Raw genomic sequence first — 17354 nt, 5'->3', positions numbered from 1 at the left:
CTTTTATTATCTGTATTCACTTTATGTTGGACAGGAGATAAGCTGTTTTTCAAATTTTCTGTATGTTTGCACATGTAAAAGAAATTAACAAATAAAGCCGACTTTACTTTATTACATAAAAAATATGAAAATGTGACGGAATTCAGTCCAACTCTCGCCGATGAACCAACGTCTCGCGAGAGGACACTGTGCCCAAAACATTATGGACATCGCTGGGAACGGTGGTGGGTTTCCTGTAAATAATAAACAGAGAGCAATGCTACCCAACAAAGCCAGGGGCGAATTTACCCGCAACCCAAGAAAAGATTCAGAGGTACGTGAACCCAAGTTTTTAATTTAATGTCCAGCTCCCGAATCGGAGACAGACGAGGCCTTTAATAAGACACAACGGTAGCTAGCAGTTAGCCAACTTAACTAACAGTTAACCATTCTGATGTGACTCGGCGACGGAAACGAACAGCAGCAACAGCGGTTCTTTAAAGTATTCAAGCAGTGAAGCTATATTTGCTCCGTCTTTCCCTTTTGATTCATTGTTAACTTATGTTGAACAGTAATACAGCTCAGTAGGGCTAGCTAGCTAGCTGCTGGTAGCCATTCACAGGCCAGACTGAACCGGCTGTCAGGAGCTGCTACCTGTTGAAAACGGGATCTCCCGAGTCCTGGTTGCCAACGGGCTTCATCTTTATAACGTATGGCTCTGGTGTGATGATATAATATTGCATTATACTGTAGTTATATAATGGTCATATATATTCATGTAGAATAACGATTTATTTTGGTAGCTATCTGTCAGATCAATGCAGTTTGATGTCAGTTGGATTATTACTCTATAATAATCATGTATTCAATCATAAGGGCATAACATGTTATGTGTTGTGTGCAGGGGCTGTCTGAGTCTCCGGACCTCGAGTTTAAATATGCTGATACAGACAAGTGGGCTGCAGAGCTGTCAGGTGTGTGTGGTTATCATGGACGTTGAGATTTCCTGACTCCTATGTGTTCCTCGTTATTTCATTCTTACAACATATAGTGTGTTCAGATAATTTATATATTTGATGTATGTTTCAGAGCTGTATAGTTATACGGAAGGACCAGAGTTTACTCTCAATAAGAAGTGCTTTGAGTTTGAATTCAGAACACATGGTATGTAGTTCAACTTGCATATCCTCAGTCAAATCTTAATGAATTTATCATAAACAATGTATTACATCTCAGATTAAGAAGGTATATACATTTTATTATTTCTTTTTTGTGTCTGTCTTAGTTTCAGATAAGAAGTGGACCGAGCTTGATGCAGCTCACCACAGAGCTCACGCCATGCGCCTGTTGGACGGTCTGGAGGTGATTACCCGGGAGAGAAGGCTGAAGGTTGCCAGAGCCATTCTTTACATGGCTCAGGGTAAGTCTGCATTATTTAAAACTGGTGGAGCATGTAAGGATTTTGTACACAGTGAAATCTTGTCATGAGGGGCATTGATGAAAATAGCAATCTGTGGTTGCCTCTTTGTATATTTCACTGTGGGGCAATTTGTTTGACTCTAGGAACATTTGGAGATTGCAGCTCTGAAGCGGAGGTGCAATACTGGATGAGATACAACATCTTTCTGCTGCTGGATGTGGGGACCCTCTCTGCTTTAGTAGAGCTGCTCAACATGGAGATTGAGTATGTTCTTCATCAGTTTTCTAGCCATGCAGAAGTCATCCTAAATTGATTATTCTTCTCTCAAAAATATGTTAGTCTCAGTTTTTTCAAAAGTTATACAGCTTGTTGATTAGAAACATCGTCTTAAGCTTTGCCAAACCAAAGTGAACACAACAAAAATATGTGGATTTGCTTTACAATGCTACAATTTTCAACATTTTCAGTTAAAGTTATGATAGTAAAATGATCAGAAGAGTATAAGACATTTGTATTCTCCCTTTCAGTAACAGTGCTGCCTGCAGTAGTGCTGTCAGGAAACCAGCCATCTCCCTTGCTGACAGCACAGATCTCAGAGTGCTGCTCAACATAATGTACCTGATGGTGGAAACGATACAACAGGATGACCCAGCCGACAAGCCTGAATGGAAAATCATTAGAGAAACCTTCAGAGCTGAGCTCGGTAAGTTTCATTAGTGTTGAACGTTACAGTCATGTTACCAATATAAACAATATTTGGGACCTCAACGAGTTCCAATCCAACGCCCCAATCCAGGGTCCCCTCTGTTCAACAACGAGCCCATTTCGGTCATGCTCTTCGGCATGGTTACCAAGTTCTGCAGTGGTCATGCGCCTCACTTCCCAATGAAGAAGGTGCTGTTGCTGTTATGGAAGAGCATACTGGTGAGACACATTAACTGATTCCACATGAAACGAAGTATTAATTGAAGTCAGGAGACAATTTATGATTCTCACTTTTGTTTTAGTTTACACTTGGAGGGTTTGAGCAGCTCCAAAGCATAAAGGTCCAGAAGCGTGAGGAGCTGAGTCTCCCCCCTCTCCCGGAGGACAGCATTCGAGTCATTCGCAGCATGAGAGCTGCTTCTCCTCCTGCGTCTGCATCCGACCTCATAGAGCAGCAGCAAAAACGGGCGCGCCGCGAACACAAGGTAGACATGACTGTGCCTTCTGATTAGATTGAGATGTAAAAAAGCAACCTTAATATAATTATAGTCAAGAATTAATTTAAGGACATGCACACACACTTTAGGCTACCGGTGACTATTAGAGGTTTTAGGTGCATCTGGAACTGAAAGAAACCTCTAAAAAAAATAGTGTTTTGCCTAACAAGTAAAGCATGGCAGCAACAACAAGGAGAGCCTCTTAAGTCAGTGCTCCATATTATGGGATTGAATAACTCTCCAAGCCATTTCCAACCATTTAAAATACGTATTTTTTATTATGGCAGTTGTCAGATTATTGCAGTCTTAAAACTGTTAATTGTAGTATCTGAGACACAAGTGATTACATTTACACATGAATTGATACAGTAATCGGCACATTGTGCAAATCTCACCCGATGTTACTGTTTATACCTTCATGCTGCCAGTCCAAGCCTTCTTTGTGCCAGTGTTTGTGCACATTGAGCGTCTCACCTTTACACATTCATTAGCTTTTGACTCTTTTCTTTGCGGTAATTTTGCCTTTTCCCACAGTTTGTTGTGGAGACCTGGATACAGCTGCATGACATTATTTATCATCATATATATGTCGAGCTGTCAACATGCTCCTTGTTTCTCACACAGGGGTTGATCAAGCAAGACAATCTAGACGCATTCAACGAAAAGGATCCTTACAAGGCCGACGACTCTCGTGAGGATGAGGACGACAACGATGACAATGACAACTCCATAGAGGCAGAGACTTTCCCTCTGGAGCGGGACGAAGTGATGCCTCCGCCTATTCCGCTCCCTCCATCAGAGAGGATGTCCTTCCCCAAAGGACTACCGTGGGCTCCTAAAGTCAGGTATTTATGGATTCCTTCCTTACATACACAAAGCAAGAAAGACCCTGATGAAGATTGAGGTCTGATTTGTCTTAACATTATTATTTTTGCATTAACAGGGAAAAGGACATTGAAAATTTCCTGGAGTCAAGTAGAAGTAAATTTATTGGTTATACACTTGGAAAGTAAGTTTTCTCCTTGTTTGCTTTAATTAAAAAGTAACTTGAGACTATTGTTTCATACTGTGACTGTATTGCGTGTGCTTAATCTTGTGCATGTCTTGCAGTGATACAGACACAGTGGTTGGCTTGCCAAGGCCAATTCATGAGAGCATAAAGACGTTAAAGCAGGTATTGCATTTGCCTTCCACAATTTTGCCTGCAATCTGTTTTCTACACAGAGGATATTCTAAATGGCAATACTGCTGCTAGATTTACACATGTCAAGTTTTCATCTTTTTTCAGCACAAGTACATCTCGATTGCTGAGATACAGATTTCAAAGGAGGAGGAGTTTCAGAAAACCCCTCTGTCTGGAGTAAGTGGAACCAAAAACGTTAATAATTCACATAACCTGTTAACCTGGAATTATTATTATTTCTGTAGACGATATCTGGTCTGTTGAAAACATCTTAATTTGTCAACTCCTCCAGCTTAACCCTGCCAAAAAACAAAGAATATAACTTGTTATATATTTGCTATTTTGCTCTCACAAGTATTTTTGGTTTAACTTTAAACTGCACATTACTCTTGCTCTCCAACATCTTTCAGCATGTGTTTTTAAATGAGTGATAGAATGCACTTCACATAGCAGAGGATGAGGTTTAAGTTACTGTGATGAACTTTTAACAGGATACAGTCTCAATGGAGCTGTATTGCTGAAGGGAAGGGAGTTGAGGGAGAACTAGAACTGTACGGGAGAGACTATCAGACCCTGCTGCAGAAAGTGTAGAGGTTATCTAAATGAAATCTGGTGCTTGGAAACTACTGCTTTTGTCCACAGAGATTGCCAAATTAAAAACAAAATGAAAGTTCCTTGCTGTAGCTTAAGTCTTTATTCTTTCTTCAGGTTAAGGATAGCTGAGGTGTTAAGACCAATCTGTCTCGAGGGTTTATGATGACGTTATTTTATGTGTTTGATGTCTCTCGTTTTCTCCCTCATCATCATCAGGGTGAAGAGGAGGTGGAGATGTCCTCCACTGAGCTGCTCTATCAGGGAATTCTGCCCAGTTTGCCTCAGTACATGGTCAGTGCTGTTTTGTGTCGGGTATTCACTGTGCTACTGTGCGTCATGTATGACCCATGTCACAATATGCTTAAAACAGCATTTATTATTTAAACTTTCATATGTATTATATGGTTAAATGCTTCTGTGAATTAATTTTGTATAAAAGTAGCCATACAAAACTATATTGTGCGCCTTATAGGTTTATATTGTGGCAAATACTGTAATCATCCCGCATAGAAAAGACTATGTTTAATAGCATAATTCAATATGTTTCAGTTAATTGTGTTTAGGCAAATTATGAATGCAAGAATGAGTTTGAACAATTTAAGCAGCAATGCTGTTTTAAAATAAGGCAAGTTGGGAAGTTAAACTCCCAAAGAAGCAGCATAAATTACACAACTAAAATACAAAATGTTAATGCATTAAGGCAAAAAGAAGTATCATTACTTCATCTGTGTTAATAGTTGCCATTTCTTAGAACATCAGTATCACTGTTCGTCCAAACCAGTCCTTTAGAAGCAGTCATAAGCTTCCGTGTCAGACTGTAACTGACACCACGGTTTGTCTCCTTGAATGTCAGATTGCTCTGCTTAAGATCCTGCTAGCAGCAGCTCCAACTTCTAAAGCCAAGACGGACTCCATCAATATCCTGGCTGACGTGCTGCCAGAGGAGATGCCGTAAGTGGTGCAGGGCTTCTAAAAGGGTTTCAACAGCTTTGCCTGTTCCTTCTCCAGTGCAACATTGTAATATGAACAAGGGAAATATCCTGACTTTATTAACAATTTGTCAATTAGACAAATGTCTGAAGTGGTAAAAACAATATTGATGGCTGCTTTACTTTTGATTCACAGGTTCAAGATAGTGTAGCCAAAGGTCATGAAAGAGATGAATAAATCACATACATTTTTGTCTGAGGATCATCAGTTAACTTAGAATTGTTGATCCTATTCTGCAGGACTACAGTGTTGCAAAGCATGAAACTTGGTGTTGATGTTAATCGACACAAGGAGGTCATCGTGAAGGCCATCTCAGCGATCCTGCTGCTGCTTCTGAAGCACTTCAAACTTAACCACATCTACCAGGTACATCTTTGATATCACAAGATTCCATATTACTGTATTGGATATTTCCTTTTAATCTATGAAAAGTACCTCATCATCTCATTGTTGTTTATTCTACTTTGATATAAGGAACTAAATAAATGTATGTGTATGATTATCTCATAGTTTGAGTACATGGCTCAACACCTGGTGTTTGCCAACTGCATCCCTCTCATCCTGAAGTTCTTCAACCAGAACATCATGTCTTACATCACAGCTAAAAACAGGTACTTTCAGTGCCTCTTTAAATGACCAAAAAACACAACTTTCATGAGCAATAAATCTAATGGAAGGGTACTTAAATGACCTTTTTTTCCTTATTGTTCCTTTCCCTGATAGCATTTCAGTGCTTGACTTCCCTTATTGTGTGGTCCATGAGCTCCCGGAGTTAACAGCAGAGAGTTTGGTGAGTTTTCAGTTGTTTTATATGTTGTCACCAGCTGATAAAGCTGAGTTTTTGCTTTGACTGATTAAGTCAAAAGTAGAATTAAAGTAATTTTGTATGTGGGCATTTTACAGGAAGCAGGGGATAATAATCAGTTTTGCTGGAGAAATCTGTTCTCCTGTATTAACCTGCTGAGGATCCTCAATAAGCTGACTAAGTGGAAGCACTCCAGAACAATGGTGAGCTCATTTCCCATCAAACACAATTTATCATGACAGAGCGTGTCATGTTTCCACAAATTGAAAATATTATGTTTCATATTTTCCATCACAGATGCTGGTGGTGTTTAAATCCGCTCCCATCCTGAAGAGGGCGCTAAAGGTCAAGCAGGCCATGATGCAGCTTTACGTCCTCAAGCTGCTCAAAGTTCAGACCAAATACCTGGGACGTCAGTGGAGGAAGAGCAACATGAAGACCATGTCCGCCATCTATCAAAAGGTGCGACACCGGCTCAACGACGACTGGGCCTACGGGAACGGTGAGTGGAAATACAAACAAATAACCAGCATGTTCTCTTAAATTTCGCTTGTTATTATTATGAATAATAATAATAATATTGCATTTTATTTGTATAGTGCTTTAAAAGGTCACTCAAGGCACTTTACATGGTAAAGATAAACAATAGAAGTAACAACAATACAAACAAGAAAGATGACAATAGTGAGAAACAATAAAAACATAATAACTAAGGTGGAGGGGCGGGGTTGTGAATGGCTCTGTAGGTGATGAGGAGGGACTTGAACTGGATTCTTTACTGTGGAGGTTTTGAAGGACTGGGGTGATGCGGTCTCTGGTGCGGGAGTAAGAGAGTAGACGGGCAGCTGAATTCTGGATGTTTTGTTGTTAAATACAAATGAAAATAAATCAAATGGTTTTCTTTGGGTTCTCACTAAGATTTTATAGACCAAACTATTAATCTACTAAGATGATCATCGGATTATTCGGTAGTAAGAATAGTCGTCAGTCCAAGAGAAGGTCAGAGGCTGTGTTTCAACTCGGCACAGACCAAAGTGCAATAAACATGAACCTCTGTTTGTCCTGGTGCAGATCTGGACGCCCGGCCCTGGGACTTCCAGGCCGAAGAGTGCGCTCTGCGGGCCAACATCGAGCGCTTCAACAGTCGCCGCTACGACAAGAGCCACATCAACCCGGACTTCCTGCCCGTGGACAACTGTCTGCAAAGTGTACTGGGACAGCGGGTGGACCTGCCCGAGGACTTCCAGATGAACTATGACCTCTGGCTGGAGCGGGAGGTCTTCTCCAAACCCATTTCCTGGGAAGAACTGCTACAGTGAGAATCAACGACTTTTATATAAAAGTTTCAATCAGGAGTTCAGACAAACACCGACAGTGCTCTCTGCATATGTTTTATGTTCTGTGCAGACTGAAGGTGACGGATGGATTTTATTCTCTAAAGAGGAAGGTGTAGACTTACAATCATCATGTTTTACAACAATCTGAACAACTGCTTGATGACCTATATAGACTTTTCCTGACACTAATGCCACCCACAGTGTTTTATTTTATTTTAATGAAACAGCTGATGATGAATCCAGTGCTGAATCTTGCTCCACGTTCCCAACCCCGACCTTTACATGTGCAGGTATTTGATCTGTGTGCCTCTTACCTGCTACAGAAGGTCAGTAAGTTTGACCTTGAAGCACTACATGACAGTTTGTTCTTCATTTTAAAGAGATTTATTTAGAATAAATTCAACTGTTACAACTCTAACTCTTTGTTGAGGCATGAGATGTTAATAAATATAACATTCCCTTGTACAGCTCATGATTTTTTTTTAATCTCCCTTGGATATAGGAAAGGGGTTGTTTTAATTGCTGTATGTACAATTCAAAACATATATTACATTTTAATAGTTAACACGTGAGGAGGACGTTTCATCTGACTTTCCTTTTGATGTTGGGCTACATTTGCAAATGATTTAAATTTTGTTTGCATTATTTTGGGTTTCTCATTGAAGCGCTGCCGACACACCTTCACTCTGGGACCACGGAGGAAAAGCATTCAGACCTTAACCTACCACCAGGTCGAATGGACAATACAGCCTTGATTTTACCTTTTTATTTTGAACTCATTAGTATTGATATGCTTTGGTGTGTGGAATAACTGTTTGCACATGTTAACATTGTGTGAGAGAAAGGGGAAACATTTAAGTTTCTGATTTAAGATCAGGGGTTTCTGAGCTTCACTCATCAGCTCTGAACGAGAAAACTCATTTACAGTTACAGAACCAGTTTGCTCTTTCTTTTTATTCCTTTAAACTTTGTCATTTTTGTTTTATAATAAAGGTTAATGAAATGAGAATACATGTATATTGTGAAACTTATTTATCATGGCTGTGTCTTAGTTTTACATGGACTTAAATACTGTAATAAAATTGTACTGTCATTTGTGTAGCATTTATTTTTCTTTTAATAAGATTATTCTTTTCAGATGTTTGCCTGTATTTGATTGTGGCAGTAGAGACACATACAGGCAATGTGAAGGACTGTTGAGGTCTATTAAAATGAGTGTCTTGTGTTAAACATTGTCACGGCAAAATGGCACCTTTCCAGGTGTTAAGTCTTTTTAAGCTAAAAAGACGTATATCTTCAAAGTGTTTATTCTTGCAAGAAGAGGCTCAGTTACAAAGAGCCACAACGACTCAAGTGAGAGCTGAAGATTGAATACAGCAGCGCTTTGAAGACAGCTTACAGGGATCGGGGCTGCAGTTGGAATATTCTGCTTGGACATTTACAAGCAAAGGAGTACTTATTGTTGTGATCACACAACTTAAATACATACATGTTTCCTGTAAAGGGCTTTGTCAGTGTGGTTAGTAAACACACATGCTAGTAGGTGTGAAATATAAGCATGAGTCCTTTATTCATAAAAGGGACAGCTGTTGCATAAACCACAAGTCTCACACTGCAGTTGTGAAAGATGATGAAATATAAATGGATAAATAATATGATAGAATGAGTGGTTCATATGAATGGAACGTTCCTTTAAGAGGGAGAGAGGGAGGAAGTAGACTTGTCAGGGATTGACGTCTATTGAATTCACAGGAGAGGATGTTGGAAGACAGGCAATTGTATGTAAATATCTCATTGACGTAAATGCCCTGGCCTTTAACTGCAGCTTTGACTGAGGGGGTTTCAATTCCTCTCAGATTAAGGAAACTAAATTTAGAAAAAAAGGTGAAATAACGGACACTTGGGGCCCAGTGGGTTACCTGAAGCAGAACAACTGACTTTCTGTGTGAAAGCTAGCAGCAAGCAAGACGTACAAGTGCAAATAGATCTCCACCTGGCCCAGACAACCAAGATAAACAGGTGCAGCAGATGGTTTTGGGGATTCTGCTATTTTAAAAGTTGTTTTTTGTGATGCTTAGGTTTTAGAATAAACCCTTATCCACCTTGCATAAGAGTATAATATATTCAGGAAATACGTTTACCATATAATCAAGGTGTGGCAAACTATGTAAAACAGGAAGATTTGTAAACCAGTCTTTCTTCAGTACACTTGTATTATCATGATGTCTAGTGCTCATCTATACTGATTTTTATGATAAGGATAATGTGAAAATGGGGCGAGAAGAAGCTTGTCAAACTCAGGTGCACAAAGAAGAAGGTACAAGGAGGGAAAATGACATCACTTTTGACATAACTTTTTGAGTTCTACATTTAAACAAAGATTTTTATCGGTTCAGTTCAATGCTTTTGGGCTTTCACACATTTCAGCAGGTAGTTTCCCTTTTCTGTATTTTGAGAAACTTATTCCAAATATTTCAGCTTTCAGCATTGTAACGTTTTTTTCAGCAGGAACTATATTTTCTCGTTAGTATCATACTTTTCACGAGTGGCTTTCTGTAACTTTGTGTTCCCTCTAAGGCTTAATGGTAGTTCTGAAAGGTCAAGGGTCAGACATGACTAGGGGTTCGACTTGAACCAGACAAAGTGATATTTTCGTAATGAAGTTGAAATAACTTTTTTTAATGATGTTGCAGAAATCGTGAATGAATGCTCCAGCAAGCCGCTCCATCTTTCAAAAGACACACTAGCCCCTGTGTGTAGTTATTCTTCGTTGGTCCTAATAGTAACAAAAACAGAGTTAACGGTCATATTAAGTGTCCTCGACCTCACAACCACAGCCTCACGAACAGGTCGTGAATTTCACAGTAAACTGTTTTGTTTCTAGTCTTTAAAAAGATACCCTTAAAAGAATGTGACAGAAAGAGTAAGCGATCAAAATGTTTTATTTCCTCGTTAGTCAAGATGAGTCCTGAGAGGCCACTCCTACGTTCAATTTAAAACTTGAAACAAAAAATAAAATAACATCACTATACGCACCAGCGGACGTTTAACATCACAAGACAAATAGATACATACATAAATCCTGCAGAGAGGGCTTTTCAGCGTGGTCAACGGACACACATGCGAATAAGTGGGACATGTAAGCACAAGTCCTTTGTTCATAAAAAAGACATGCTTGTTATTTAGGCCACTGCTGCATAAACCACAAGTCTCACAATGCAGCCCTCGATAGTTTTCCTCAATAACAACCTATAACAGTGAACCTATACAAGAAGATACTCATAAGAATTACAAATTCCCAATACAACATAAACTCCAATAACTCAAGATTCTGAACAAACAACAACTGAAAGTTCAAATTTTGTTTTTGTGTCTTTTGAGGGCATCATGTCAGAGAGAGCCCCTTCATCAATTTGGAATCTGTCACGTTTGAGTGAAATTTATTGTGGGCTTGAAAAGAAGTAACTGCTGAGCAACGTTAAACCCGGCTGGGGTTTTAAACCAAATCTCATGGACCAAGCAGTTTTTAGTGTATTTCAAGACATGCATTGAGAAAGTTAAACCAGTCAAAGAACTTGTAAACAAGATCTAACCGAGTATTCAATGTCAACTTATAGTACTTTTCAGTATTTGATACTGTGAATACATTTTTGATTGATGTTCAAAGGAGTACTTTGGTTGGACAGAGATGATATGAACAAGTGCTTAGTATTGCAGTATTGTGTGAAAAATGCTCCAGACAAAAACACTTGTATATGTCAATGAAGAACATTGCTCAAGTATTCTATCCAAATCAAAGTGTATCTTACGAGGTCACTGACTCACACCATCTTTGTTCCGCCCCGACTTCAAATATCTTCGTCACGCCCATCCCTTACAATTTCAGGAAACCAAAACTGAATCAGAAATGAAACTAAACACATGAGAGCCGTCTTCCCCCCGCTCAGCCATGGCAGAGCCCCTTATCACCCTGAAGACGAACCGCCTGTGTTGTCACGTCTGCGGCGAGCTTTTCAGGAATCCCGCAACTATTTCTTGCGGGCACAGCTTCTGCATGCCTTGCATCCTCCACCGCCTGGATTGCGACGAGAGGAATAAACGCGCGTGCACGTGTCCTGAGTGCGGGCTCAGGTTTTCCAGCAGGCCCCAGCCGATCAAGAACACAACTTTAGCCGACTTGGTGAGCGACATGGGGAGGCAGGACGCCAAGAGGAAGCACCAGGGGGCGTCCACGCAGGCCCCGAAGAGAGCCAGCGTGAGCTGTGTGGAGACAGGAACTTCATCCGGAAGTAATGTGTGCGTGAGGCACAGCTGCCCTCTGGACATCTACTGCTGCACCGACGCGCGGGTCATATGTGCAAAGTGTGCCTCAGCGGAGCACACGGGACACACCATCGGGTACGTGCGAGAAGAAAGGAGGAGAAAACAGGTACGTGCAGCAAACCAACAGAAACACAGGGAATAGTGACATTTCTGACTTTAAAACAAAATTACAAAATGCGTTGTTCAATATGTTTTTGGATTGCCACTTGAGAGAATTTCTCTGAGGATGAACTGATCACATTTTTGGGGTCAAAGGTCACTATGACCTCTCAAAACACGTAATTTTGCCATAACTCACTTGTGACAACATTTCAAACACATGACATTTTATATCCATAAGGTCAACGGTCAACCTCACTGTGACAGTTATTTTCTGTACATTATTTAATGCCTCAGCGACTCAGAACAGAAGGTGAAAATGTGATAGTATAGATTTGTGTTTTATAATAAAGGTTAATGAAATGAAAATACTTGTAAATTGTAAAAGTTACTTATCATGGCTTTGTCTTAGTTTTACATGGACTTACATACTGTAATACAATTGTACTGTCATTTGTGTAGTATTTATTTATTATTATCTTTCGCCCATATTTGATAGTGGCAGAAGAAACACAGACAGGCAATGTTGAGGAATGTTTAAGTTTGTTAAAACAAGTCTTTTGTCTTAAATATTAACTTCAACAACTCTCAACAGCCACAAATTGTAGGTACACTTATGTGAATGAATCAAATGTTTCATAGAGAAAAGGCCACCAAACTACATTAAGCACTTCCAACAGGCACACCAATGATGTCATTTTAACACGCCTTCTCATACTGACAAGGCGAATACCAGGTTCATGAAACTAAACAACAAGTAATGTGTGTTTTTGTCCAACACACACTAAAGGAGGAGCTGAGGATCATACAAACAAAATCCAAGAATATTCTCCAGGAACAAGAAAATAAATGTAAAAACATGGGGAGGACTCTGATACAGATTCAGGTGAGGAGAACATGTCTGTATCCCAGAGTACAAAAGGAAAAGATGCAGGACTCTTCAGCTCTCACACTTGTGTATAAAACAGGAGGAGGCGAGAGATACACAGGACTCCTGTGAAAGCGTCTTATCCGGCATCATTGACTCCATCCAGAGACATTACATGTCAGTGAGGAAGCTAATCAGAGGACAAGAGGAGCAGGCAGCAGCTCAGGTCGAGATCGCCCTACAGACCCTGCAGGAGAAGATGGAGGATATGAAGAAGAGAGATGCTGAGCTGGATTGGCTGGCACAGACTGACAGTGATACTCTTTTCTTGCAGGTACTTTGATCACAATTATGTTGATGTGACCTGAATCTGTATCAAAGGTGATGCTGTAGTTCTCCGTCTCTTTTACAACCCTCTCTCTTCACAGAACTGGCCGTCAATGCGGCACCTCTGTGAAAAAGACTTTCTCCATCCTCTCCTTGAGGAGTCTGAGGATCCTCTTCTCCCCTTTGAGTTTACAAAGAGAGCCGTCGATCAGCTCGGGGAGCAACTGGAGGAATTTTGTGACCAAAGATTTGCCTTAATCTCTGAAACTGGTATGTATCTTTGTTGATGTGAAAACCTTTGATCTTCAAACTTATGCAATATGCATAGAGTAGTTCTATATTTCATGGCTTTTATTGACTATTTATTCAATATAACTGATGGTGGTGAGCAGCAGGAATCAGAAGAAGAGTTTGAGGAGGACAACATGCAGCAAAGATGTGAAGCCAGTAACACGCAGTCCAATGGTCAGGTCTTAAAACTGCTAGTCTAACGTTATTATTATTTTTACTGTTTTTCTAATAATTATTTTATCTTCAGATGAAGGTTGTAAACCTTGTATGTGGATTCAAACCCACCATGTGAAACACAGCCATTTGTAAAGTCATTAAAATTCTTAAATACAGCAAATGTCCCTCGAGATTAAACTTCCAAAACCCCAAATTGAGTGAAAAAATGATGTGCAAACATACTTTTTTATGACTTAAAGAGCTTAACATGTTTTAACATATGTTTCTTTAGAGGAGGCAGCTCCTGTGGATGTGTGGATCCTGCTGTGATTTTCTTATAAAATATATTTGTCATTGTGTGCACATCCCAAACCCCTGATTGTATTGGGGTGAAGACAGATATCTCAAAACCTGGGAAAGAAAATAATGTTCCTTTTTTGTATTAAGATCAAGGTTTTTTTTTGTGACGTTGTTGACGGGTGCTATTTATATAATCAAAAAGACTTACTGGCATAGTTTACTGGGATACAACTTGAATAAGATAAGAAAAGATAAGATAATCCTTTATTAGTCCCGTAGTGAGGAAATTGCAGGATTACAGCAGCAAGAGATAGTAGTAAAATAAAATAAAAAACAAGTAATAAATGAAAGTAAACCGTAATAAAACAGTAAAAAATTCCACAAAAGCACAACTATAGATCCAAACAGAATACATTATTTTATTTAAAAATGTATTCATACTGAACCAGGTAAAGTGGTGTGGGGCCATCGTTGGTGTTGTAAGTAGCACCTTTACTTTTTTCTTCTATGACAAGTGGAGAGTCTGTGAGCAGTGACACTTAATGAAGCTTTTCAATGGTCTCTAGGTCTCTCTGGAGCGACCAACATGACTGAAGACGCGGAGCCTAAAACCAGAGCAGAGTTTCTGCAGTGTGAGTCTTCTGAAGCACCAACAGCCCGATTATCAACCCTTTGGTCCACATACCTGAACCACTCACATGTGGGCAGACAGTGGTGGAAAAGTAACTAAGTACATTAATAACAAGCAGATACTTATCCTTTACTTCACTACATATCGGAAGAAAGTATTGTACTTTTCACTTAAATATAACTTTTCACCTAATTTATGACGGCTGTAGTCACTTTTCTGTTTTTACTTAAAAAACACAGAAGGAGCCTACATAATGATCATATTGTTAAAATTGCTTGTAATCCTACAAAAAAGTAACTTTACAGTATTAATTTGAATATATGTGAAAGGCTCAAAGATCAAAGAGGTAAACAATCCATAACGTAACAAAGAAGAAGAAAACAAATGTACATTAATGCAGCAGGACTTCATTTTTTCGTTTCACCCCAGATTCATCTTGTTGAGCCTTAAGTTGGTAACCACAAACTTTATATAAATAAGTTAAAATTAGCTCAACTTTGACCAGCTGCAAAAAGCAACTTGTTCTTCGCACATTTGATACATTAGTTTTATTAATCTAATAATATCATATATAATAATAAATCAGTCCCAGGGGAAATATTGCTGCAGATCTTCTCATACGTCTGTATTTTTACTTAGGTAGTAAGAACTTTCACTTCCTAAACTAAAGGATCTAAATACGTCCTCCACTACTGTAAGTAGACCACAATTGTGTTCCCAAAGTGCTAATTTTATATTCATGTTTGTCGTCATCACCTTAGATGCCTGTTTCCTCAGCCTGGACCCCACCACAGCTCATGAGAAACTGGCTATTTCTGCAGGAGACAAAGAAGTGAGGCTGAGCCCTCTCAGCAGGAACAGCCCAGCTATTCGTTACCCGCAAAGGTTCCTCCTACGAAAGCAGGTGCTGTGCAGGGAGGGACTGCAGGCCGAGCGCTGCTACTATGAGATAGAGGTGGAAGGAGACCAGGCTGAGATTGCCCTCGCCTACAAAGGAATAGACAGAAAATCTCGCTCCAAACTGTCAGCTTTTGGGGCAAACGCCATATCCTGGAGTCTTGATCGCTCCACAAATTACTCTGTGAGCCACAGAGGCAACAGCGTCCAGCTCACAACAAGCCCCAGTCAACGCAGGCTTGGCGTCTATCTGAACTTCAAAAAGGGAACTATTTCATTCTATGAGGTGTCAGACAGAATGATGTTTCTTTACAAGGTTGAAGCTGAATTTTCAGAGCCTCTGTATCCGGGCTTCTGGCTCGGAGAGAAATGTTGCATCAGGATCTGTGATTTGAGACTGGACGAACTGTTAACTAAACCTGAGAGGTTTGTAGAAAGAGACGGTTTGAAGATTGGTTGTCCTCCTATGGGGTTTCCCAACGTCAAGTAGTCCTATAAGACCCTCTGGAGCCACTCTTAAAGGATGGTTCGGTTGAAGAAATGGGACATAGTTACATATTTATGTACATTGGAAGAAACAGTAATGCAATGGAAAGGGAATAATGTAGCTGCCCTCATACAACATATCATTGTGCTTTTTTTTATTTGTAAAAAAAACAACCTATGCAGGTGCCCGGACCTGATTTTGAAACCACAGTCTTGGAGTGTATTACTTGAACAATCGGCTTGTTCTTGATAATCAAACTGAACAGATGCATTAACAAACATAATACAACATTCTCTTACACGTTGGACATTATACTTTCTTAAACTTAATATTATTTTCATGACTGCCTGTAACTACTTAATAATAATGTTAATACTTAATGTGTATATTTAAAACTATTACACACAGAAGCTACATTTGCAGGTGTTTTTAATCTGAAAACAGTTAGCGGCTATATAGAACAACATGGGTAACTAATTATTATTTGTACTTATTTAGTTCTGTTTCATTTTCAATAACAACTATAAGAAATACAGGTAGTAGACGTATATACAGTAGAAAGTGTTGTGAAACAAGAGCTAGCCATGCTAGCAGCAATGTGAGGCTGTTCTCAGGTGCTTTGAGCTAAATGCTAACGTCAGCACGCTCACTGGCTTACAAAGACAAAGCGAACATGCTGACGGTAAGCAGGTGTTTACCGTCTAAATTGAACTAATTTACTTAATAACATTCCTGACGATGTCACATCCCAATGTATACTTTTTCTATTTTTAAACCTGGAAAAAACATCCGACAGCGGCTTGTCCACTCTTTATTATTAATATTTTTGGTTCACATTTTTTTTACAATAATTGTCAGTATGATACAATCATTATATGACTGAGGAGAGAGAGAAGCTGTAAAGAGACATTTATAAATAAACGTGTCTTCTGTACAGGCAGTGCTTGAAACGTGTGCTCAGTAAGGCCCTGCACGCACAGGTAAAACAAGGAATATATATACATACACACACAGTTCACACACACATACACACATTTATTATATTTACATACGCACACACACTTCAGCACTTGTAAGGAAAAGTCGTAACATTCCTGTGGCTGTAAGGGGCAGCTCCTAATCATTACTATCATCTGACACTAATATGTTAATCTTATATTGTTCTGCAGTTAAATAACTCGATATTGCTTTTACACTATAAGGACAACAAAACAAACCCTAACTTCTCTTTGCGGTCCGAGTGAAAAAAAGTGCATTAATCACATTCATTATTACTTTATATTGCATTTACTGCTAAAACAGTAACTTTTTAAGACAATGATATACTTCACATGGATAGAATCTATCTTGATTACACAAGATTATTTACAGACTTGAACAACAGGGAGATCTCTACATGACACACCCTCAGCAGGAAGTGCCTGGCTCACACAGACTAAAACAAGACAAGTTAAAACAAGACATG

The 17354-nt window shown here is 39.4% G+C and overlaps 2 protein-coding genes across 2 annotated transcripts; both read left to right on the top strand.

Annotated features, from left to right (window-relative positions):
- The first annotated feature begins 182 nt into the window (after positions 1-182).
- strip1 (striatin interacting protein 1) lies at positions 183-8519 on the top strand. Its single transcript, XM_068594778.1, has 20 exons — positions 183-313; positions 884-953; positions 1069-1143; positions 1265-1399; positions 1543-1663; positions 1927-2102; positions 2196-2323; positions 2407-2589; positions 3226-3446; positions 3545-3610; positions 3712-3775; positions 3890-3961; positions 4595-4669; positions 5232-5329; positions 5608-5734; positions 5879-5979; positions 6092-6158; positions 6272-6376; positions 6471-6675; positions 7245-8519. The coding sequence occupies exons 1-20, from the start codon at positions 203-205 to the stop codon at positions 7490-7492; spliced, it is 2448 nt and encodes an 815-aa protein (XP_068450879.1). The 5' UTR covers positions 183-202; the 3' UTR covers positions 7493-8519.
- Positions 8520-11454: 2935 nt separating this feature from the next.
- On the top strand, positions 11455-17021 carry LOC137796142 (tripartite motif-containing protein 16-like protein). Its single transcript, XM_068593856.1, has 6 exons — positions 11455-11939; positions 12723-12818; positions 12901-13134; positions 13229-13397; positions 14441-14506; positions 15267-17021. The coding sequence occupies exons 1-6, from the start codon at positions 11460-11462 to the stop codon at positions 15890-15892; spliced, it is 1671 nt and encodes a 556-aa protein (XP_068449957.1). The 5' UTR covers positions 11455-11459; the 3' UTR covers positions 15893-17021.
- Positions 17022-17354: the final 333 nt, after the last annotated feature.

Source organism: Clinocottus analis, unplaced genomic scaffold, assembly GCF_023055335.1.
Source record: "Clinocottus analis isolate CAN_PGR_092001 unplaced genomic scaffold, fCliAna1.0.p SCAF_3, whole genome shotgun sequence".
In the NCBI taxonomy this organism is placed as follows: Eukaryota; Metazoa; Chordata; class Actinopteri; order Perciformes; family Cottidae; genus Clinocottus; species Clinocottus analis.
Note: the sequence above shows the minus strand (reverse complement) of the source record. Positions and strands in the feature narration are given on the sequence as shown.

What these genes read in the sequence shown, in the direction of transcription:
- strip1 (XM_068594778.1), top strand. Translation starts at nt 203, where the DNA reads ATGGACATCGCTGGGAACGGTGGTGGGTTTCCTGTAAATAATAAACAG. An exon ending in GTGGGCTGCAGAGCTGTCAG is followed by an intron (nt 954 to 1,068) that starts GTGTGTGTGGTT and finishes TGTATGTTTCAG; the next exon opens with AGCTGTATAGTTATACGGAA. An exon ending in CCGTGGGCTCCTAAAGTCAG is followed by an intron (nt 3,447 to 3,544) that starts GTATTTATGGAT and finishes TTGCATTAACAG; the next exon opens with GGAAAAGGACATTGAAAATT.
- LOC137796142 (XM_068593856.1), top strand. Translation starts at nt 11,460, where the DNA reads ATGGCAGAGCCCCTTATCACCCTGAAGACGAACCGCCTGTGTTGTCAC. An exon ending in GTGATACTCTTTTCTTGCAG is followed by an intron (nt 13,135 to 13,228) that starts GTACTTTGATCA and finishes CTCTCTTCACAG; the next exon opens with AACTGGCCGTCAATGCGGCA. An exon ending in TGCCTTAATCTCTGAAACTG is followed by an intron (nt 13,398 to 14,440) that starts GTATGTATCTTT and finishes AATGGTCTCTAG; the next exon opens with GTCTCTCTGGAGCGACCAAC.